Below are 25,228 nucleotides of genomic sequence, written 5' to 3' on the forward strand. Positions count from 1 at the left end.
TAGGGTTGGGATTAGGGTTAGGGTTGGGATTAGGGTTAAGGTTGGGATTAGGGTTAGGGGTGTATTGGGATTAGGGTTAGGTTTGAGGTTAGGGTTGAGATTAGGGTTAGGGGTGTGTTGGATTTAGGGTTTTGATTAGGGTTATGGTTAGGGTTGAGATTAGGGTTGTGATTATCGTTAGGGTTGTGATTAGGATTATGGATCGTGTTGAGATTAGGGTTAGGGGTGTGTTGGAGTTAGGGTTGGAGTTAGAATTGGGGGGTTTCCACTGTTTAGGTACATCAGGGGGTCTCCAAACACGACAGCCAATTTTGCGCTAAAAAAGTCAAATGGTGCTCCCTCCCTTCTGAACTCTGCCGCGCGCCCAAACAGTGGTTTACCCCCACATATGGGGCATCAGCGTACTCGGGATAAATTGGACAACAACTTTTGGGGTCAAATTTCTCCTGTTACCCTTGTGAAAATAAAAACTTGGAGGCTAAAAATCTTTTTTGTGGGAAAAAAAAATATTTTTTTATTTTCACTACTCTGCATTATAAACTTCTGTGAAGCACTTGAGCATTCAAAGTTCTCACCACATATCTAGATAAGTTCCTTAGGGGGTCTAGTTTCCAAAATTTGGTCACTTGTGGGGGGTTTCTACTGTTTAGGTACATCAGGGGCTCTGCAAACGCAACATAACACCCACAGACAATTCTATCAAAGTCTGCATTCCAAAACGGCGCTCCTTCCCTTCCAAGCTCAGCCATGCGCCCAAACAGTGGTTTACCTCCACATATGGGGTACCAGCATACTCAGGACAAATTGGACAACTTTTGGGGTCCAATTTCTCTTGTTACCCTTGTGAAAATAAAAACTTGGGGGCTAAAAAATCTTTTTTGTTAAAAAAAAATAATATTTTTTATTTTCACGACTCTGCATTATAAACTTCTGTGATGCACTTGGGCATTCAAAGTTCTCACTACACATCTAGATAAGTTCCATGGGGGGTCTAGTTTCCAAAATGGGGTCACTTTTGGGGGGTTTCTACTGTTTAGGCACATCAGGGGCTCTCCAAACGCGACATGGCATCCGATCTCAATTCCAGCCAATTCTGCATTGAAAAAGTCAAACGGTGCTCCTTCACTTCCAAGCTCTGCGGTGCGCCCAAACAGTGGTTTACCTCCACATATGGGGTATCGACGTACTCAGGAGAAATTGCACAACAACTTTTGTGGTCTAATTTCTCCTGTTACCCTTGTGAAAATAAGAATTTGTGGGCGAAAAAATCATTTTTATGAAAACAAATGCGATTTTTTTATTTTCACGGCTCTACGTTATAAACTTCTGTGAAGCACTTGGGGGTTCAAAGTGCTCACCACACATCTAGATAAGATCCTTAAGGGGTCTAGTTTCCAAAATGGTGTCACTTGTGGGGGGGTTTCCACTGTTTAGGCACATCAGGGGCTCTCCAAATGCGACATGGCGTCCAATCTCAATTCCAGCCAATTCTGCATTGAAACAGTCAAACGGCACTCCTTCTCTTCCAAGCTCTGCGGTGCGCCCAAACAGTGGTTTACCTCCACATATGGGGTATCGGCGTACTCAGGAGAAATTGCACAACAAAATTTGTGGTTAAATTTCTGTTTTTACACTTGTGAAAATTAAAAAAAATGGTTCTGAAGTAAAATGTTTGCAAAAAAAGTTAAATGTTCATTTTTTTCTTCCACATTGTTTCAGTTCCTGTGAAGTACGTAAAGGGTTAATAAACTTCTTGAATGTGGTTTTGAGCAGCTTGAGGGGTGCAGTTTTTAGAATGGTGTCACACTTGGTTATTTTCTATCATATAGACCCCTCAAAATGACTTCAAAGGTGATGTGGTACCTAAAAAAAACATGGTGTTGTAAAAATGAGAAATTGCTGGTCAACTTTTAACCCTTATAACTCCCTAACAAAAAAAATTTTTGTTTCCAAAATTGTGCTGATGTAAAGTAGACATGTGGGAAATGTTATTTATTAACTATTTTTCGTGACATATCTCTCTGATTTAAGGGCATAAAAATACAAAGTTTGAAAATTGCAAAATTTTAAAAATTTTCGCCATATTTCCATTTTTTTCATAAATAATCGCAAGTAATATCGAAGAAATGTTACCACTAACTTAAAGTACAATATGTCACAAAAAAACAATCTCCGAATCAGCGGGATCCGATAAAGCGTTCCAGAGTTATAACCTCTTAAAGTGACAGTGGTCAGAATTGTAAAAATTGTCTCGGTCATTAAGTACCAAATTGGCTCTGTCACTAAGGGGTTAAGCAGCTGTGTGTACTCTGCACCCTCCACCTGTGAGAGTACTGTCCTTTAAGCTGCTGTGTACTCTGCACCTCCTGCCTTTGGGACTACTGTTTATTTAAGCGTCTGTGTGTTATTTCTAGTTGTCTGTAAAATAAATACTTGGCAGCAGCCATCCCATTGCCAATAGTAGGTCAAAGAAATAATTTTTCAGGACTGATGTGTGTTTTCTAATAGTTTTGCAAATAAATATATCTCATCAGCCACCTTATTGTCATTTGTAGGCCAAAAAAATAATTTTTCTGGACTGCTTTTTTTTAAGTAGTTTGGGAAACAAATAATTGCCGCCATCAGCCATCTAGTTGCCATTTCTAAGCCAAAGAAATAATTTTTCAGGACCCCTGTGTGTTTTCTAGTACTGTTGCAAATAAATAAATCTACTCTTCCACCATCTCTTTGTGAGTAATGTTTAGAAAAACCACTTCCAAAAATTTGGAGAGCATCAAATAAAGGACGTGGAAGTGGTCGTGGTGGTGAAGCTGATGCAGGGACAGGACGTGGTCATTCTGTACCTGTCACATGCCCAAATACAGCACCTTCCTCTGGCGAACGCTAGCGACAGGGCATTATGCATATTTTTGTTGGCCTTAATACCGCTGCACAAATGGTGAAGCCACAAGATGTTGAGAAGGTGTTAGATTGGATGGCTGAGAGTGGCTCCAGTGCCTTCGCATTATCTTCCTCCCGGTCCAATGCAAAAAGTGCACAGTTGGCACCTGATGACTATGGTTATCTGGCTTCCACCTCACCCCCTTGCAAATCAGCCAAGCAGTCTGAGCCCCAAGTCTTGCAGCAGTGTCTTCTGCTTTTTGATGACTCCGCTTGCTGGGGGACCTGTAGCCCTGGTCCTGCCCCAGAAGTGGAAGAGACTGAGTGCACTGATGCCCAACCATTTGTTAGTTTGGAGAATAATTACATGGGAGGCCTAGTGCACACGATCAGTGGGCCAACAAAGCACATCTACTATATAATTGTCTAAGGGTCACTTCCGTCCTTCCTTCTGTCTGTCTGTCACGGGTATTCATTGGTCGCTGCCTCTGTCTGTCATGTGATCCAAGTCGCTGATTGGTCGTGGCAAAACAGCCATGACCAATCAGCGACGGGCACAGTCTGGCGGAAAAATGGCCGCTCTTTCCTCCCCGCAGTGCCTGCTCCGTACTCTCCTCCAGTCTGCCCTCACACAGGGTTAATGGCAGCGGTAACGGACCGCGTTATGCCGCGGTGTAATGCACTCCGTTACCGCTGCTATTAACCCTGTGTGACCAACTTTTTACTATTCATGCTGCCTATGCAGCATGAATAGTAAAACGATCTAATGTTAAAAATAATAAAAAAAATAAAAAATCGTTATATACTCACCGTCCGTCGGCCCCCGGATCGACAACAGGCCTTTCCCGCTCGCGACGCTCCGGTAACCGGTCCATGCTGCGATCTCGCGAGATTATGACGTAGCGGTTTCGCGAGACCGCTACGTCATCATCTCGCAAGATCGCAATGCACTCTTGAGACCAGAGCGCACGAGCAGCGTCGGTAACCGCTTCGCTTGGATCCGGGGGCTCCGGAAGGTGAGTATATAACTATTTTTTATTTTATTACTTTTTTTTTTTTTAACAGGGATATGATGCCCACATACTACATGGGCTGGGCAATATACTACGTGGCTGGGCAATATACTACATGGGCTGTGCTATATACTACGTGGCTGGGCAATATACTACATGGGCTGTGCTATATACTACGTGGCTGGGCAATATACTACATGGGCTGTGCTATATACTACGTGGCTGGGCAATATACTACATGGGCTGTGCTATATACTACGTGGCTGGGCAATATATTACGTGACTGCGCAATATACTATGTGGGCTGCGCAATGTACTGCGCGGGCTGCGCAATGTACTGCGCGGGCTGCGCAATGTACTGCGCAATGTACTGCGCGGGCTGCGCAATGTACTGTGCGGGCTGTGCTATACACTACGCATACATATTCTAGAATACCCGATGCGATAGAAACGGGCCACCATCCAGTGTCAGATAATGATGAACCTCAGTTGCCAACTGCATTGTTTTTCTGCAGTGTTAAGACTGGCAAGGGTGGCAGGGTTGAGGAGTTGGTGGAAAATTTATACAGGGGATGATTAAGTCCTATACCCCACATGGAGCGGAGGCCATCCTAGTGATGTTGCGCAGTCTGGAGAAAGATGAGGTGGCCACACAACCACAGCAAAAGAGGGAGCAGGGTGCAAAGGCACAGCGGGCAGCTCCTAGCCAGTACATCAACTGCTACTACCCACTGGCCGCTGAAATAAGCACACCAAACACAGCACAAAAGAGCTTCCTGGCGTGGCATTTCTTCAGGGATGTGCTGCCATCAAGCAAGAGGTGTTTTGCACTCTGTGTTGTCAGACCCTGAAGCGAGGCATAAATGTTCTAAATCTGAGCACCACCTGTATGACAAGACATCTGAATTCCAAGCTTGAGGTGCATTGGGGTACACACCTTAAAAAGCATGACAGATCTGAGCCTCCTCCTGCTCCATTTTCTGCTGTGGTTTTGGCTTGTTCCTACCCCTCACAATCAACTGGGCCACCTGCCTCCCTGCAAAGAGGATGTGACAGCATCAACAGTGTCACCGAACATCTTCACACCATCCCATGGAAGTGTTCAGCTTTCCATCCCCAAATTCCTCGAGAAAAAGAAGAGATACCCTCTTAGTCACCCACGAGCCATTGTCCTTAATGTCAAGGTTTCCAAATTTCTGGTCTTTGAAATGCTACCAATCCCGCTGATGGAGACGGACAGATTTAAAATACTGATGGTGATGGCTGTCCTGCAGTACGTTGTTTGCAGCTGCCATTACTTTGCCAGGCAGGCCATCCTGCCCTGCACAAACATGTTGCAGACCAAATCAGTTGTGCACTGCGCAATGCCATCAGTGACTAGGTTCATATAACCACCGATACATGGACCAGTAGGTATAGCCAGGGACGTTACATCTCCCTAACTGCACTCTGGGTAAATGTAGTGGCGGCTGGGACAGAGGTGGAAGGTGTTCTAGCTCATGTCCTACCACTACTTAGTATTGCTGGACGTTTATCTGTCCAGGTTGCCTCTTCCTACTACTCTGCTTCTTCCACCACCTCCTCATTCGGTCACAAGAAAACCTGCACCACCAACTTGAGCACAGGCAGGGGGAGACAACAGCAGGCAGTTCTTAAACTCCTGTTTCGGGGACAGATCAGACAGATGAGTGCTGTGTGCTGGTGAACCTCAAGCCTGGCCTGGTGGTGTGCAATTGTGACGCCCCAGGGTCCTGGTTGTCACAGTGGCATTGCTTTCCTCACGGGGAGAGTGATGTCACGCTTGGATCGATGGAGGATTCCTTTATGACAGGTAAGCAGCACATACAACACTGTTCTGACTCCAGACCAGAAGGGGGAGCTCTACACCTGACTTCAGGGGAGCTGCTTTAACTGGTCGGAAGGAGGAGTTAGTTGCTAGGCAGTTGGGAAGATTTAGACAGTTGGTGCCAGACAGCAGACTTGGAGCAGTCTGAGGCAGAAGGACGGGTGAGGGGTCGTACAGCCTGAGGTGCTGTATCTCCTAGATAGCGAGATACAGAAGGAAGAACAGCCTTTAGCTAATGTGCCGGAGAGCGAAGCACAGGAGTGTGACAACAGGGGAGAATAGCTGGGACTGGGCTACATCCCTGATTGAGCGGAGATAACAGTAGCCGGAAGACGGAGGTTTTTGTGGGACTCTAAGGCTACTTTCACACTAGTCCGTCGGTACGGGCCATCACAAACCATCGTCCCGACGGACAGTGTGTTAATGTAGCACAACGTGGGCAGCGGATGCAGTTTTACAACACATCCGCTGCCCCATTGTCCTGTCCGGGGAGGAGGGGGCGGAGTTTCGGCCGCATGCACGGTCGAAAATGGCGGACACGACGCACAAGAAAAGTTACATATAACTTTTTTTTGTGCCGACGGTCCGCCAAAGCACGACGACGTGTGGCAATGCGTCGCTAATGCAAGTGTATGGAGAAAAAACGCATCCTACAGGCAACTTTGCAGGATGCGTTTTTTTCTTCTAAACGACGCATTGCGACGTGCGTCACACGACACTAATGTGAAAGTAGCCTAAGACCTATAGCAGAAACCAGCAGGACAGCTGGATTATACATCACCTGTCCGCCCTAATACCCAGGAGACACAGTGACACATAGAGCCCGGGTCGTGATAGAGACCCTGTAAAAAGGCTCGAGTCACCTGTCATACGGGTTTGTGTCCCAGTTCAACAAAGGACAGAGATAACTGAGAGGACATTGCTACAAAGCCATAGGCAGTAAGGGACTATAACAACACAGCGCTAGAAGGAAGGTTTTTAACTCCACCTGATAAAGCTGGACTCTGAACTCACTTCCACGCCGGCCGGACCCTGCCTGTACCTGTGATCTGGTGCCCTGGACTGTGGCTGTCTGCTACCGTCAGTAAACCAGGTAATAAGACTGTGTCCTTCGTTCTTTACTGCATCACTCACCATCTTCCATCTATTCACCGGGAGCCCTGGGGACCTACTTCACCTGTGGGAAGTTATACCATCTGGCTGCCATAACATCACCCCAGAGGACCCCTTTAAGCAGCGTTGGTCATCCCTGACCGAATACCACAGGTGGCGTCGCGAACATTTATTATTTTACAAATCCCTTTAAAGACTATCCCTTTAACATGGGCGCCCAGGGCCACGGACCGGGTCGCCGCAGTTGTGACACATGCCTTTAAGTACCTGACCCTGTACCGAGTACCCCATGGCCCTGGCGGGCGACCCACAATAACTCGAGAAATCTTGTAGCAGCTCTGGGCCTAGTCAGTTTGACACATATCCCTTGCCTGGCGCATGTGCTAAACTTGGTAGTTCAGAGCTTCCTGAAAAACTGCATATGTTGGAGCTGCTGCTGAAAGTGTGGGCACACTTTTGTTGTTTTCACCCTGCTTCTGCTTGCCTGTCTTCGCTACAGCCTCACTTCTGCCTTTCTTCTCACGGGCTGCTAAGTGACAAACCAGCAAGATGAAACTCCACCTTGCATATGCTGGAGAGACTGTGCTAGCAGCAGGCAATAGTGATGTTTCTGCTGCAGCAACCACGGCTGAGTCGCTCTGCAGAACAACACCACTTCACCACCAATGACTGGGCCTCTATGAAGGACGTATGTGCCGTGTTGTGCTGCTTTGAATATTCCACCAATATGGCGAGCACTGATGACACTATCATCAGCGTTACTATACCATTTATGTGCCTGCTGGAAAAAACAATGCAGGCCATATGAGATGGTGGCACAGGAGGAGCCGAGCCAATTCACACAGTTATCAGGTCTGCCATCCACACATGGCTCGAAGGGTCGGTTACTGTCCCAACATCAGCCAGGTTTCCAACTGTATAGCCAACAAACTGTTTGAGAGGATGATAAGGAGGAGGCAGGTGAGTAGTAACCTCTTTTTTCACAGCAGAGTGGGACTCAGACCAGCTCACAGGCATCACTGGAGCGTGGCTGGAGGAGTACAGAGTACCCAGACACCGAGGACAGCTTGTTCTTTTCTCTGGACAGCCAGTCACACATGATCCTATACATGCTGCAGTGTCTGCACAATGACCACCGATTTGCCTGTATTTTTACCAGTGCAGATTACTGGGTGGTCACCCTACTGGATCCCTGCTACAAGGACAAGATATCGTCATAACTTCTGTCACTGAAGAGAGATCGTAAAATGCGTGAATACTAGCATGTGCTGGTAGAAAAAGTACTAATGGCTTTCCCACCTGACAGCGGGGACTCCGTGGGACAAGGCAGAGGCGAAGGAGGAAGTCGACAAGGCAGCTGGGGCATCGCCAGCACCTCGGAAGGCAGGGTTAGCATGGCAGAAATGTAGAAAAACGTTATGAGCATACCACAATATCCAGCTCCACCATACAATATGGCCCACATTAGCAGGAGACAGCGTTAAAACAACATAGTGGAAAAGTACGTGTCCACATGTCTCCACATACTAACAGATGGGTCTGCCCCATTTAACTTCTCAGTCTCCAAATTGGGCACATGGTCTGAGCTTGCACTTTAAGACTTGAGGTGCTAGCCTGCCCTGCGGCAAGTGTACTGTCGGAATGTGTGTTTAGCAAGGTAGGGGGTGCGATCACAGACCGGCACATCTGCCTATCCACAGCCAACATGGAATAGCTACTATTCCTTAAAATGTACCACAGTCATGGCCAAAAGTATTCACACCCCTGCAATTCTGTCAGATAATACTCAGTTTCTTCCTGAAAATGATTGCAAACACAAATTCTTTGGTATTATCTTCATTTAATTTGTCTTAAATGAAAAAAACACAAAAGAGAATGAAGCAAAAAGCAAAACATTGATCATTTCACACAAAACTCCAAAAATGGGCCAGACAAAAGTATTGGCACCCTCAGCCTAATACTTGGTTGCACAACCTTTAGCCAAAATAACTGCGACCAACCGCTTCCGGTAACCATCAATGAGTTTCTTACAATGCTCTGCTGGAATTTTAGGTAGTACAAGAGATGTGGTGCACTCCGCATGGAAAAAAAAGGTGCAGGCTGAACACAAAGTCACAATGTCTATAGAAAAAACAGCCGCACACTCAAGACTTGCAGGTTTTTACGTGAAAGTTGTATTTTTTATTTTTAGTACAGGCATCACCAAATGCTTATTAGTGTTCAGAGAAAATGACGGATACTTTAAGTTACGGTTAACGTTTCGACCAAGGCTGGTCTTTGTCAAAACCACACTTTTAATGGAGGGTAGAAAAGGTACAGAGGCAGTCCGGAGTGGGCGGAGTCTGCAAGGGTCCTGTAGCACTGAGTCCGTCTCCTTGGTGATGCATCACCAAGGAGACGGACTCAGTGCTACAGGACCCTTGCAGACTCCGCCCACTCCGGACTGCCTCTGTACCTTTTCTACCCTCCATTAAAAGTGTGGTTTTGACAAAGACCAGCCTTGGTCGAAACGTTAACCGTAACTTAAAGTATCCGTCATTTTCTCTGCTGGAATTTTAGACTATTCTTCTTTGGCAAACTGCTCCAGGTCCCTGATATTTGAAGGGTGCCTTCTCCAAACTGCCATTTTTAGATCTCTCCACAGGTGTTCTATGGGATTCAGGTCTGGACTCATTGCTGGCCACCTTACAAGTCTCCAGTGCTTTCTCTCAAACCATTTTCTAGTGCTTTTTGAAGTGTGTTTTGGGTCATTGTCCAGCTGGAAGACCCATGACCTCTGAGGGAGACCCAGCTTTCTCACACTGGGCCCTACATTTTGCTGCAAAATTTGATGATAGTCTTCAGACTTCATAATGCCATGCACACGGTCAAGCAGTCCAGTGCCAGAGGCAGCAAAGCAACCCCAAAACATCAGGGAACCTCCTCCATGTTTGACTGTAGGGACCTTGTTCTTTTCTTTAAATGCCTCTTTTTTTTTTTTTTCTCCTGTAAACTCTATGTTGATGCCTTTGCCCAAAAAGCTCTACTTTTGTCTAATCTGACCAGAGAACATTCTTCCAAAACGTTTTAGGCTTTTTCAGGTAAGTTTTGGCAAACTCCAGCCTGGCTTTTTTATGTCTCTGGGTAATAAGTGGGGTATTCCTGGGTTTCCTAACATACAGTCCCTTTTCATTCAGACGCCGACGGATAGTAAGGGCTGACACTGTTGTACCCTCGGACTGGAGGGCAGCTTGAACTTGTTTGGATGTTAGTCGAGGTTCTTTATCCAACATCTGCACAATCTTACGATGAAATCTCTTGTCAATTTTTCTTTTCCGTCCACATCTAGAGAGGTTAGCCACAGTGCCATGGGCTTTAAACTTCTTGATGACACTGCACACGGTAGACACAGGAACATTCAGGTCTTTGGAGATGGACTTGTAGCCTTGAGATTGCTCATGCTTCCTCACAACTTGGTTTCTCAAGTCCTCAGACAGTTCTTTGGTCTTCTTTCTTTTCGCCATGCTCAATGTGGTACACACAAGGACACAGGACAGAGGTTGAGTCAACTTTAATCCATGTCAACTGGCTGCAAGTGTGAGTTAGTTATTGCCAACACCTGTTAGGTGCCACAGGTAAGTTACAGGTGCTGTTAATTACACAAATTAGAGAAGCATCACATGATTTTTCGAACAGTGCCAATACTTTTGTCCACCCCCTTTTTTATGTTTGGTGTGGAATTATATCCAATTTGGCTTTAGAACAATTCTTTTTGTGTTTTTTCATTTAAGACAAATTAAATGAAGATAATAATACCAAAGAATTTGTGTTTGCAATCATTTTCAGGAAGAAACTGAGTATTATCTGACAGAATTGCAGGGGTGTGAATACTTTGGGCCATGACTGTAGGTGTGGATCCCACAGGACATACAGTGGATTAAAAAAGTATCATATTTATTCAGCCACCAATTGTGCAAGCTCTCCAACTTAAAAAGATGAGAGAGGCCTGTAATTGACATCATAGGCAGGTATGTCTTCCATTTTCTTATTATTGCTCCCACGGTTGATTTCATCACACCAAGCTGCTTGCCTATCGCAGATTCAAGGGAACCTGTCACCTGAATTTGGCGGGTCCTTTTTTGGGTCATATGGGCGGTGTTTTCGGGTCTTTTATTAACTCCTTTTTTTCCCGCTGGCCGCACGCTGGTCGCGAAATTGACTTGATGTTGATTTGGTTTCCTCCCTAGTTAACGCGTGCTCAAAGCAATCTTGCCTTGCGCACGCGCAGTATGCTTTGCCCAACTGCGGGCAAAGCGGAAAACCATTAGTGCACAGCGAAATACTTCCGGGACATAGTGCGCCGGCGCATGCGCACTAATGGTTTTCGGCTTTGACTCCACAGCACTGGCTCACTACATAGCACGTACATAAAGTGCAGCACAGATTCATTTAAACTAGAAGCTTAGATCAGGAATAGAACAGACATTTATAGGACATTTCATTACTTTCCCAAATTCTTATGAAAAAATTTACAGCACAGACTGCATTGCACTACTGTACCCAATATATTATATATATATTTTAACAGCATATGTATCTTGAGAACACCAATTCTGTTAACAACGTAGCAGACAAGGCAGCCCACGACCAGACAGGCCCTTCTGGCATTTGCCAGATGGCCAGTCCGACCCTGCATCAGCCTATGCCTGCTGCAGCTAATAACCGTAAGAGCAGTTGGCAGCTGATGGGAGTATTCATCAGCCGGGACCTGAGCTCTAAATAAAAAAGAAAGAAAAAAACGGAGTGGGTTCCCCTGTATTTTTGATAACCATCAAGGCAAAATGCTGCAACGCGCATCTGTCAGGTTTAGCAAGCCTGGTTATTAATAATAGAGGGTTCCCCATGCCATTTTTTTTTTTTTTTTTATTAAGTAATTAAAAAAAAAAAAAAACTCCATAGGGTCCCCCTGTTTTTGACAGCTAACTAACTTAGTTAAAGCAGAAATCTGGGGGCTGGTTAGGGTCCATGGATATCGCCCCCCCCCCCCCCCCAGCTTGAGAATAGCAGCCCGCAGCTGCCCCAGAAGAGGCACATCTATTTGATGCGCTAATTCTAGCACTTTGCCCTGCTAATCGCAGAAGGGGTGAATACATATGAATATGCCAATTTTTAGGTATTTGATCCCATAACTTTATTTATACCGATGTTATTCTCAATTCACCAATTTAAACTATTTAGTGCTTATATATCACACACAAATCGGATTACAAAAATATATGTACACGCAGGTTGTAATGTAACACAATACGTAAAAACAAGCCACTGTGTTTGTGTGATATAGATATAAGAGATATATATATATATATATATATATATATATATATATATATATATATATATATATATATATATATATATATATATATATAAATAAATTGGTTATTATTAATAATACTATAATACAACTTATTTATTATGTAGGGAGCTTTTAAAATTGCAGATTTCTTTATCTGATTATCTGGATCTGCACTTTCCAGAAAAATTTTGAAACCCGAGAAAAGTCTTGGAGGTTCAGATCAATGTGCGATCTCCTCTCGATGTCTTGATTTTTTTTTTTTTTTCTTCTTTCGAATAAACGTTAACCTCCCTCATTTTTTTTTTTTTCCTACATATAAAATGTCCTGTCCTCAGCAGGATTTGGGTCAAATTTATTATGAAAATTATATTTGGTATGTTTTTAATTTCCTATTGCTTGTTTTTTTGCAACTGAATGCATCTCCGAAAACTCCAGGAATTGATGTAATTAGTTTTCTGCTATGCATGGAAGATGGATTATACCTAACACCCATTAAAGTGCACTGCAAAATCTGTAATGTAAAACCAGTTTGCTGATGCAATTAAGACTTTCTCTGGCTGGCTATTAATTTCATTTTGAAGAAATACCGTACTTTTCCTTTTCTCTTGCACATATTCTAAGATTGTACTTTACAATATGCTTACTTAAAGCGCTATTATAAAGAAATTGTGGTTAAAAAAAAAATAATACAAATTCAGAGTCCCCAGGGGTTGATACATTTTAATGCTAACTAAAAGCTGATAACAATTATCAAGCTTTCCAGGTTACCTGGGTCTTTGGATCAAGCATGAGATACCAAAATAGTTTGGGAAGCTTGGTAATTGTCATCACCTTTTCAGTTAGCCATTAGCACCTGAACGCAAAATCATGTACATGTTTGTGATTGCAAGTGTAATTGTGTATGGAGAGGGCTCAGGAGCTGATCTCCCTCCACGTGGGAGCAATGGCAGCATCTATGTCTAACAGCGATGGTTGGAGCTGAGCTCCGGTTGCTGCTTTTGACTATTTAAACGCTGTTGTGTTGTTTAAACGTAACACATGTCATGATGCTTGCATGTACCGGCTGGGCATTGGTAGGTTACCATGGCAGCATCACTGCTGATTTGGTATTCCTGTGAAGCTCAGCGATGGGCAAAACTTCATAGGAGACCGAAATTTTCACTATACAGTAGTCCCTCTCTATATCCCCGCTCACTTATTGCAGCCTCACTGTATTGTGTGATTATATTTATTCATCTATTACTCATTTTTCGCTGTATCGTGGTATTTTTTTGTACTGTACATAGCACACGATTGGCTGATTTGAAGGACGGCGACCAATCAGAGCACTCTCTTGTGTAGCCTGGGCTCTGATTGGCTCAGTAACCGTAGCATCAGTCTGCTTGGTATCCCACACTGCCGCTCACCTCCGATCGCCACCCAAAGATTCTGCATCTTCTAAGGATTTTAGCAGTGAACCCAAGCTCCAGAAGAAGATGCTTACCATAAAAGAGGAGGTGCAACTTCTCGACATGTTGAAGGGAGAAGGTATACGTCTGCTGGCCGCCATTACGAGAGTCCGCGGTTCGCTATATAAAGAACAACGAGAATATCAAGTCTATGGCATCAGTGACTTTCAATAAAACAGCAAAGAGGGTGGTTAATTCCCACAATAAGATAATCATGAAGATGAACTCTACATTAGATATGTATAAACGATTCCAGAAAAAAGAATATCTCGCTGGATACAAACAGTATTCCGGAGGTTAAGGTTTACCTGGCATAGAAAGGCCTCGATTTCGAAGTGCTTCTGGTAATGGACAATGCTGGAGGCCATGCTTTCAACCTGACGTATGATGGCGTCCAGACAGACTTCTTGTCTCCAAACACCACATTGCTCATTCAGCCAATGGATCAAGGTGTTATTTGCGCTTTTAAGGAGCTCTACTCCCAAAACGTCCTGCAAAACATCGTTGTAGCTATGGACTCGGATGAAGACTTTTCACTAAAGGCATACTGGCATGAGTACACAATTACATCGTGTCTCCAAAATATTTAAAAGACCCATAAAGGAGATGAAGAGTCAGACTTTGAATGTCAGCTGAAAAAAAAGTTGTGGCCTGAAGTGGTCCGTGTTTACAAGGGATTCTCTCCTGATGAAATCCATCACTTTGCGATGAGTAAGTCTGTGTGTGAAGCTGGCAAAAATACTGGGAGGTGAGGGCTTCAGTGACATGACCACGGAAGGCGTGTGCACTCTCAATGGTTGACTGACAAAGACCTGACTCCGCAAGTGAAGAAGAGGATGAGGAACACGACGGACAACGAGTTGAAGAAGAGGAGGAAGTTGGCCTAACACTTGATCGTCTTGCAGCCATGGTCAGAATGGCCAAACAACTTTCATGATTGGTTGAAGAATAGGACCTCAACATGGTTCGTTCGTTGCAGTTTGCAAATTAATTTGACTGTTCCATGTCACTTTAAAAAAATATCCTCAATTTGAAGAAGCAGTGCCAGCAACTCCCCATAACCATGTTCATCTCTTGATCAAAGAGGTCTGTTAATCCTACTCCTTTAGCAGAAGTAGACGTTACGGATGAGGCTGAATATACTACTGCACCACCAGAAGAAGTGACTGATGAAGTGGCGCCTTTATAAGAGCTGTAATGCTTAATACTAAATAAATGTAAATGCTGTAATACTAAAATAAATATAAAATTCCTAGTTTGCTGATTTTCAACTATCACGGGGAGGGGGGGGGGGTTTAGAACATAATACACTTGACAAGTGAGAGATCACTATATACTGTACTGTATACTATATGCTGTAGTATTGCAATAGGTAGTATAACTGATTGGACAATCACAGGTACGGGGACTTGAACCTGAAATTGACCAATCACTTATACTATTAAATATTAAGCAGCATTTGTTTTTAAATATAAAAAAATTACAGTTTGATTCAATCCCCCGTTAAAAAAAATAAAAATAATTAAAAAAAAAACATTTATCACCACTCCCATAAAAGAAGTCTGGTCTACAGAAATGTAAAATTAATCAACTCATACAATAAGAGCCATAATGAAAATTAAAATAAAAACAACAGAATTTAGCCAGCGACTGGGGGCAGATGTTTTATAGCTTGGGAAGGCTGTAATATGCATGGAGCTTCCCAGGTTATTAATATCAGCTCACAACTGTATACTTAGCCTTTACTGGCTATTAAAATGGGGGACCCCCAAAAAATGACTAGGGGTCCCCCCATAATTAATAATCAGCATAGGCTATGCAGACAGCTGCGGGCTGATATTAATAGCCTAGGAAGGGGCCATGTTTATTGGCCCTCCCTGGCTAAAACAGCACTCAGCTGCCCCAGAAAAGGCGCATCCCTAAGATGTGCCAATTACGGCACTTAGCCACGCTCTTTCCACTTGCCCTGTAGCGGTGGCAAGTGGTGTAATAGTTGTGGGGGTTAATGTCACCTTCGTGACATCGAGCCCCAAGGTTAGTAATGGAGAGACGTCAATAAGATGCCCCTATTACTAACCCCATAGTCAAATTGTTAAGAAACCAGACACCCAATAAAAAAATACAGACTCCTTTTAATATTCTTAATTAAACCATACTTACAACCACACCTAATACCTGCAAAGCCCTCAATCTCCTGTAATAAAAGTAAAATAACAAACCAACAAAATACCCATACCTGTCCGTCGTTGTGTCCCACGCAGTAATCCATATCTGGAGAATATGCAGTTTTCAACCTGGACGGTGCCAAGATGCGACCGTCCCGGCTGAAAACCACTGGTGAATGAGCTGCTGAGAGAGGAGCTTCAGTGGCTAACAGTGACGTCACTGAAGCTGCGCTCCCTCACAGCCTGAACTGCGGTGAACTATGGACTGTGGGAAAATGCACTGTCAAAGTGTAATGAAATTGGAAAAAAAAGTGCAATTCCCCATTTTTTATTTTTTTTTCTTTTATTTACCATTTTTATTAGATGGTAAAACTTACCTGGCTGTATGATTTCCTAGGTCAATATGATTACACAGAGCGCAAACATGTATAGGTTTTTTTTTTTAAGTGGTGAAAATAATTTGGAAATTTGTTTGAAAACATTCTTTCTCTTATGTCGCCATTTTCTGAGACCCACAGTTCTATTAAATTTTTTGGAATATAGTACAGTGTGAGTGCTTATATTAAGCACCTTGAGCTTGTGTTTTTTCTTGATACCACTTTGTGGTAGATGTGATGTTTTGATCACCTCTTATTGCATGTTATCTTTTGATAAGTTAGACATTTCTGAAACTCTGATACCAAATTGTGTGTGTGTGTGGGTGGGGGGGGGTTAGTTTTATTTTTAATGAGTCAAAAGAGGGTGATTTGAACTTTTATTTTTTTTATATGTTTAAAAGCTTTATTTAATAGTGCCCTTAGAGGACTTTAAGCTCTGACAGCTTGTGCTATACATAGCAGGGCATCAACTCTGCTGTGTATAGTAGAAGTCACAGTCTCTTATGAACGCCAGCCACAGGCCATCGTTCACAGGAGGATCGTAATAACAGGAAAGAGGGTCATCAGCAGTCCCTCATGTGTTATGGCAACCTTTTAAGTGCCCCGTGATCACATCATGGGTGCGCCGCTGAGAGCGTTGAATGACGTGCTCTCTCCTGGTGCTTGTTAAATCCCACTATCAGAGATTGACAGCGGGATTTAACAAGTCATCAGCTGCAGGCTGCACCCGCGGCTGTTAGTGGCACATGATGGGTCATTAAATCAGCCATCATGTGCACTTAAAGATGCGGGCTTAGCGTGCGATCTTACATCAAAAGCAAGGACACAACATATGACGTAAATATACGTCATATGTTGTGAAGGGGTTTAAAGCCACCAGGTTCTGTCACTAGTTAACTAGTTGTTCATATCTTTAATGTAACAATTTAAATGTATGTTTTATTATGAACTGGTTAAAGCAAACCTGTCAGCAGATTTCTGGGCTTATCTACAGCATTCTATAATGCTGTAGATAAGTCCCCGATCTGACCTGCAAGTGAAGAAAAATAAGTTATATTATACTCACCCGGGGGGCGGTCCTGTGTGGTCCAGTCCGATAGATGTTGCAGGTCCGGGTCCGGCGCCTCCCATCTTCTTGCAACTCCGCCCTCCTGCTTCTTCATAGCTCCACTTCGCAGGCATACTGATTTTCCCTGTAGAGGGCAGAGTAAAGTACTGCAGTGCACAGGTGTGATGGGCCTCTCTGACTTTTCCTGGCAACTGCGCACTGCAGTGCTTTACTCTGCCCTCAACAGGGCAGATAAGTACGCCTGCGCAGGAGCGCGATGCTGGGGAGTGATGAAGAAGCTGAAGGGTTGTGTCGCAAGAAGATGGGAGGCACCGGACCCGGAACTGCAACACCCATCGGACCGGACCGCACAGGACCTTCCCCCCTACAGGAATGCTGTAGACAAGCCCTGAAAGGCAGTGGCTGTCGAAAGCATATTCATAGAACATGTACGGTATGTACTATAGAAATGTACTTTGCGTTTGTTTATATAAAGCTGCAGATATCACAATTATATTAAACTGAGGTTCTCCAATTATCATTCTTGAATGATTGGTTGCACATAACGGTATTCACTAAGAGCTCGTGTAGACGACCGTATTTTCGGTCCAAATGTGATCCGACAAAACATCGGATCACACTAGGACCAGTGTTATTCTGTGGGGCTGTACACGTCTGATTTTTTTTTTTTCCTTTTACCGAGTCTGTCCAAGTAAAAAATCGCATCATGCCCAAGTTTGATCCGATATTCGGATCGCCCTCGGCCATGAAAGTCAATTAGTCCTTTTGAAAAAGTCGTACTGCTCTCAGATCACTTCGGATTTTTACGGACTGACAAAATGGAGAATTATAATTTTTTCCTTCTTCTCATCCGAGAAAATCTGTTCACACTCTGATGAAACTCTGAAACTATGATCAGAGTGTAATTGGCATAATCGGATTGGAAATAAAGTTGTGTAACTCTAGCCTAATAATTCAGAAATTGTTCTCTTAACGATTGTTTCTTTCCCTATTTGTTTAGCTTTGGCTGTTAAACACTGACACAGTGTTGGTGGAAATAAAAAAATCTGCAAGTGCCGGCTCTTGCTTTTTCTCTGGAAGTACGTCCTGTGACCCGAAAAATGTTCCCGAAGTGCAGAATGTTGCAAGGGTGCTATACATGTCATGTGTTGACAACCCCAACACAGAGTAAGTATTTTTTTTATCTTTACTTTTGTAATGTTATTCACATTCCTTTTTTATGGTCCTGGGTTCAAATCCAACCAAGGACAACATCTGCAAGGAATTTGTATGTTCTAACCGTGTTTTCGTTGGTTTCCTCTGGGTTCCTCCCACACTCCAAAGACCTACTGATAGGGAATTTAGATTGTGAGCCCCAACGGGACAGTGATTTAATGTTTGTAAAGCGCTGTGGAATTAATGGTGCTATATAAATTAGTAAAATAAATAATATAGAAAGGATAGACTAGTGCACTTCTCCCAGTAATTAACCCATTTGTGTTCAGTTAAAGGTCTAGCAAGGATTCAGTTATCTTTTATTAATATAATGTTTCAACAACTACTTGAAAGTGACTCAGTAAAAAAAAAAGTCAAAAATGCTTTGAAATATTATGAATGTTCATAATGAAAAAGTAATTTCCATTTGTGCACAATTAGATGCTGTCTTCTAGGACATTTTTTTCTCTAGTTTCCTGTTGAAGGCAACCCCATTTTTATATTATGGGCCCTGTTTCCCAAGAACTGTGCTCTCTGAAATTGATAGTTACCCTTCCTTACCTCCCTCCCTCACAATACAGTAAGTATGCCTGTAATTGACCTAGATAGTATGTTATTTTAACACATTTTGTTCCTGATTGCGCTGCTTTGTGGCAATACTTATTGAGGGTCCCCGTTACAACGTGGTCATCACTTTGCTTTTTAGAGTGCTCGCTTGGGGGACACGTCAATCTATGTTGGGAGATCTTAGCTGGTCGTTCTAACTCTCCCTGGGAAGAGGTCACAGTACAAGAGGCAGTAAATGGTAGGGGCAAGCGCTTCAAAATGGTAACCAAGGACTGGGAAGCTTTGCTTAGCTCGGCTATGTCCCGTTTAGAGGTAGGCGCACTACATTCTTTAGTGGCATGGGGTCTCCTGATCAGTCTGTGGTGGTGGGCACAGACAGGGAAGATAGCAATTAGTCTGGCTTGAATGAATCTTGTTCTTGCAGGCAGAGCATGCAAAAGAGGTGACATGGAGTGGCTGGTCTCGCTAGCGTGCATGATGTTTCTTGGAGTCAGACATAAAGGAGTGGAGGGCAGAAAAGAGAGAGTAAAGGAGCATGAGCCAGCTGGATAGCAGGGAGCGGGTCCTGGTGGACAGAAGAAAGTGTCTGTCTCTGTGAGGATAGGGCATGCTATAAATTGGTAGTTGCAATTACCTAAGAACAATGAGATGTTGTTCTGCTGTGGAGAAACTGTATTGAGACCCTACAAGTGCCATTGGAAAAACAAATGTGTCGATGATGGCAACTCTGTGTCTGGTTACGAATCTCCTCTACAATTCTAACAGAAGATGGAAGTAGAAGAAAGTCAGCAGGAGAAAAAGGAAGTAGTGGAGAAGAAACCTACAAGAGAAGCCCGTAGGCCAATAAGTCAAGCTCAGAAACGGGGTGGAGGTGTCAGAGTTCCAGTAGGTTGCAGAACCCAAGGACAAGATTTGAGGCCGAGATCCAGCAACAGTGTCTGTGCGGGACAAAAGTGAAGATACAGTTGAAACTAGAAGTTTACATACACTATATAAAAAGACACATTTGCATGTTTTTCTCAATGTCTGACATGAAATCGGAATAAACCTTACCATAATTATTTGCCAAATGCCAGAATAATGAGACAGAGAATGTTTTAAGGCATATTTATTACTTACTGAAAAGTCATGATGTACAATAACAAATTGTATTGTGGTACCATGTTAGCCAGAAAAATCGATGTGAATACTTTTCTGCCCAATGATGACAGAAGTATTCTAGGAGCGATACCTTTATTGGCTAACCGGAAAATGTTTCTGGTTAGCCAATAAAGGTATCACTCCTAGAATACTTGTGTCATCATTGGGCAGAAAAGTATTCACATCGATTACTCAAAGTCAAAAGTTTACATATATTTCATTAGTATTTAGTACCATTGCCCTTAAACTGAATGACTTGGGTCAAGCCTTTGGGATATCCTTACACAAGCTTCTCACAATGGTTGGAATTTGGACCCATTATTTCTGACAAAACTGGTGTAACCTATCCAGGTTTGTATGTGGCCCTGCTCGCACCTGCCTTTTCAGCTTTGCCCATAAATTTTCAAAAAGCTTGAGATAAGGCTTTGTGATGGCCACTCCGAAACATTGACTTTGTTATCCTTAAGCCACTTTACCATTTTTGCAGTATGCTTTGGGTCATTGTCCATTTGGAAGACCCATTTCCGCCCAAACTTTAACTTCCTGACTGATGTGTTGAGATTTTACTTCAGTATTGCCACATAATCTTTTTTCTCATGATGCCATCTATTTTGTGAAGTGCACCAGTCCCACTTGCAGCAAAACAACCCCACAACATGATGCTGCCACCCTCGTGTTTCACATTTAGGATGGTGTTCTTAGACTTCCAAGCTTCTCTCTTTATCCTCCAAACGTCACAATGGTCATTATGCCAAAAAGTTCAATTTTAGTTTCATCAGACCACAGGACATGTCTCCATAAATTACCGTATATACTCGAGTATAAGCCGAGATTTTCAGCCCACTTTTTTGGGCTGAAATTGCCCCTCTCGGCTTATACTCAAGTCTCACAGAAAACAACCCAAAAGCTAGTATACAAATATTAAAAATTAACCTTTATTTCAAATATTAAAAATGTGCACTTGACAAAACCATCACCAGTAGATGCAAGCGTACTACAGGAAAGGCCGGAACAGTGCCAAGCCCTCTACTCTCTAGGTGCCCCCTACCTGCCTGCGGAGGTTGGCACCCTATTAACCTACGCCGTGGCGCCCCCGCTCCTCGTCGGCTCTCCCTACTATCCCTGTCAGACCCTAACGGGATAGGGGACGAAATGCTCACATATGCAATGTATGAAAATGGATAGCTTGAAGGGACAAAAATATCAGTAAAAATATCTAGCTAGGACTAAGATGTAAGCGCTACATGGATAGGGGACCGGCCCGGTGGTGCAGCTATCTGAACTGCTAACATGCTATATATAAGCTAAGTAACCCTTTTTGTTATCTGGATGTACTCCTGATGAACCCCTTTGAATTAGAAGGGGAGAAACGCGTTGAGTCTAAAAGGGAATGATTCTCTGCATGATAAATATAAGATATAATGTGGTGTAGGTTTGTTTTGGTCTGTATTAGGGTAATAATAACAAAAAAAAAAATATATAAATATACCATTGGCTGTTTTAGGCCCCTATCATAAATTGAAATATTGCAGTGTGGTATTTAAAGGCTGAAGTGTGGTATGGGATATGCCTGATGTCACAGCAGATACATCTCCCTATTAGGGTATTGGCATCTTGAGACCCTATTATATTTATAAGAGCAGAACGGACCAATATCATATACATGTGGTTTACCTTATCTCTAATTAGGCATTCCTATCTGCCATGAATGGATATGTTAGGACAAGATGAACTACAGAGTAAAGGGACACAGCTTACCAAGCTAGTTGAGAATCTTAGTCCTAGCTAGATATTTTTACTGATATTTTTGTCCCTTCAAGCTATCCATTTTCATACATTGCATATGTGAGCATTTCGTCCCCTATCCCGTTAGGGTCTGACAGGGATAGTAGGGAGAGCCGACGAGGAGCGGGGGCGCCACGGCGTAGGTTAATAAGGTGCCAACCTCCGCAGGCAGGTAGGGGGCACCTAGAGAGTAGAGGGCTTGGCACTGTTCCGGCCTTTCCTGTAGTACGCTTGCATCTACTGGTGATGGTTTTGTCAAGTGCACATTTTTAATATTTGAAATAAAGGTTAATTTTTAATATTTGTATACTAGCTTTTGGGTTGTTTTCTGTGAGAATAGTTCAATTTTCCCAAGCATTTATTTTTTTACTGTGAAAACTTATACTCAAGTCATACCGGGGGTCGGCAGGGGAGGGGGAGCGGGGACTGTCTAAAAATACTCACCTAGTCCAGGCGCGGTCCCTGCTTCCCCGGCGCCGGCAGCAGCAGCTTCAGCTTCTTCCTGTACTCAGCGGTCACATGGTCCCGCTCATTACAGTAAATGAATATTCGGCTCCACCTCCCATAGGGGTGGAGCCGCCTATTCATTACTGTAATCAGCGGGACCATGTGACCGCTGAGTACAGGATGAAGCGCTGCGGCATCGGGGAAGCAGGATCTACACAGCGGCAGGACCAGGTGAGTATACGGGGAGGGGAGCGCAGCGCTGCGCGATAGTCACCTGCTCCTCGTTCCGGGCGCCGATCTGTCTCCAGCAGTGACGCTGAGGTCAGAGGGCGCAGTGACGTGGTTAGTGCGCGCCCTCTGCTGAACGTCAGTGCTGGAGACAGATCGGCGCCGGAACGAGGAGCAGGTGACTATTGAAAGTGCCGGGGGGCCTGAGCGACGGAGAGGTGAGTATGTGATTTTTTTTTTTTTTATCGCAGCAAATGAGGCAAGTGTCTGTATGGAGCATCTATGGGGCCATAACGTTCCTGCAGCACTATATGGGGCCATAACATTCCTGCAGCACTATATGGGGGCCATAACGTTCCTGCAGCACTATATGGGGCCATAACATTCCTGCAGCACTATATGGGGGCCATAACGTTCCTGCAGCACTATATGGGGCCATAACATTCCTGCAGCACTATATGGGGCCATAACATTCCTGCGGCACTATATGGGGCCATAACATTCCTGCGGCACTATATGGGGGCCATAACATTCCTTCAGCACTATATGGGGCCATAACATTCCTGCGGCACTATATGGGGGCCATAACATTCCTGCAGCACTATATGGGGGCCATAACGTTCCTGCAGCACTATATGGGGGCCATAACGTTCCTGCAGCACTATATGGGGCCATAACATTCCTGCGGCACTATATGGGGCCATAACATTCCTGCGGCACTATATGGGGGCCATAACATTCCTTCAGCACTATATGGGGCCATAACATTCCTGCAGCACTATATGGGGCCATAACATTCCTGCGGCACTATATGGGGGCCATAACATTCCTGCAGCACTATATGGGGGCCATAACATTCCTGCAGCACTATATGGGGCCATAACATTCCTGCAGCACTATATGGGGCCATAACATTCCTGCAGCACTATATGGGGCCATAACATTCCTGCAGCACTATATGGGGCCATAACATTCCTGCAGCACTATATGGGAGCCATAACGTTCCTGCAGCACTATATGGGGCCATAACATTCCTGCAGCACTATATGGGGCCATAACATTCCTGCAGCACTATATGGGGGCCATAACGTTCCTGCAGCACTATATGGGGCCATAACATTCCTGCATCACTATATGGGGCCATAACATTCCTGCAGCACTATATGGGGCCATAACGTTTGTGCAGCACTATATGGGGCCATAACGTTTGTGCAGCATTATATGGGGCCATAACGTTTCTGCAGCACTATATAGGGGCATAATGTTTGTGCAGCACTATATGGGGCAAGTGTCTGTAAGGGGCCATAATTAACGGTTGTAGGGCACTACGGCATATGGGGCAAGTGTCTGTATGGAGCATCTTATAGGGCCATAACGTTTGTGCAGCACTATAAGGGGCAAATATCTTTATAGAGCATCTTATGGGGCCATAATCAGCATTTGTGCAGCATTATATTGGGCAAATGTGTCTATGGAGCATCTTATGGGGCCTTTATTAACCTTTATGCAGGATTATATGGGGCATATTTTAATATGGAACATCTTATGGGGCCATAATGAACAGTATGGAGCATTATATGGGGCTCCTGATTCAATATGGATATTCAAAGACACTTAACCTACTGATGTCTCAATTAATTTTACTTTTATTGGTATCTATTATTACTTTTGACATTTACCGGTAGCTGCTGCATTTCCCCCCCTAGGCTTATACTCGAGTCAATAAATTTTCCCAGTTTTTTGTGGCAAAATTAGGGGGGTCGGCTTATACTCGGGTCAGCTTATACTCGAGTATATACGGTAAGTTCTTTGTTCCAGTGTGCATTTGAAAACATTAGTCTTGTTTTTTATATTTCTTTTGGAGTAATGACTTCTTCCTGGCAGAGTGACCTTTCAGCCCATGTTGATACAGTACTCGTTTTACTGTGGCTATTGACACAATATTACCAGCTTCCGCCATCATCTTCACAAGGTCTTTTGCTTTTGTCTTCGGTTGATATGCACATATCGGAGGGTCATTCCATGTCAAGTGAACCAATGATTTTTACCACTATATTTTTAATTCTTTTGAGATTTTATTATTTGGTAATAGTGTGTCAGAGAATTTTTTTTAAAATTTTTTATTGATTTTCAAAGTTCTGAAAAAGTGTGAATTTCGGTGTTGCCTGCTATGCTCCTAGCCACATCTGTACCAAAATACAAGCTGGGATTGTGATGGGATCATATTTTAAAAAATAAAACTATTACAGTGTCAGTTCAAAAATCTTGATTTCAGATCTGTTCGGCCTGTGATGTAGAAGTGTGGGGTCCATATTTCCCAAATAATCCATGATTGTTAGATATTCCTGTATTATTTTATTATGTTAGAGCTTAGAAGCAGGAGAGGACAGAGGAGAAAGCTTTGTTAGGGCTGAGAATGACCAGGGGTAGACGGAGAATGCAGAGCAGATGACAGGCCAGCAATCCGAGCCTCCAGAGGCCACATTCACACCAAATCTTAACACCCAGGCAACTCCTCAAATGTAGGGAGAAAAATATTCTTAACATCCAGTTCATGTATTGTACAAACCAGGACTACGAAGAGGAGGAGAGTTTGTGGAAACCTCGGTTACAGGAAGCAG

At 43.7% G+C, this 25,228-nt stretch overlaps 1 protein-coding gene across 1 annotated transcript in view; it reads left to right on the forward strand.

Moving 5' to 3' along the window:
- UBE3D (ubiquitin protein ligase E3D) overlaps window positions 1-25,228 on the forward strand; it is a 324,905-nt gene that overhangs the window by 121,316 nt on the left and 178,361 nt on the right. The window contains exon 8 of the mRNA XM_077289817.1: window positions 18,247-18,413. Within this exon, the coding sequence (XP_077145932.1) occupies window positions 18,247-18,413 (167 nt within the window). The remainder of the gene's footprint in view (window positions 1-18,246; window positions 18,414-25,228) is intronic.

The sequence above is a fragment of the Ranitomeya variabilis genome, chromosome 2 (assembly GCF_051348905.1).
Source record: "Ranitomeya variabilis isolate aRanVar5 chromosome 2, aRanVar5.hap1, whole genome shotgun sequence".
NCBI lineage: Eukaryota > Metazoa > Chordata > Amphibia > Anura > Dendrobatidae > Ranitomeya > Ranitomeya variabilis.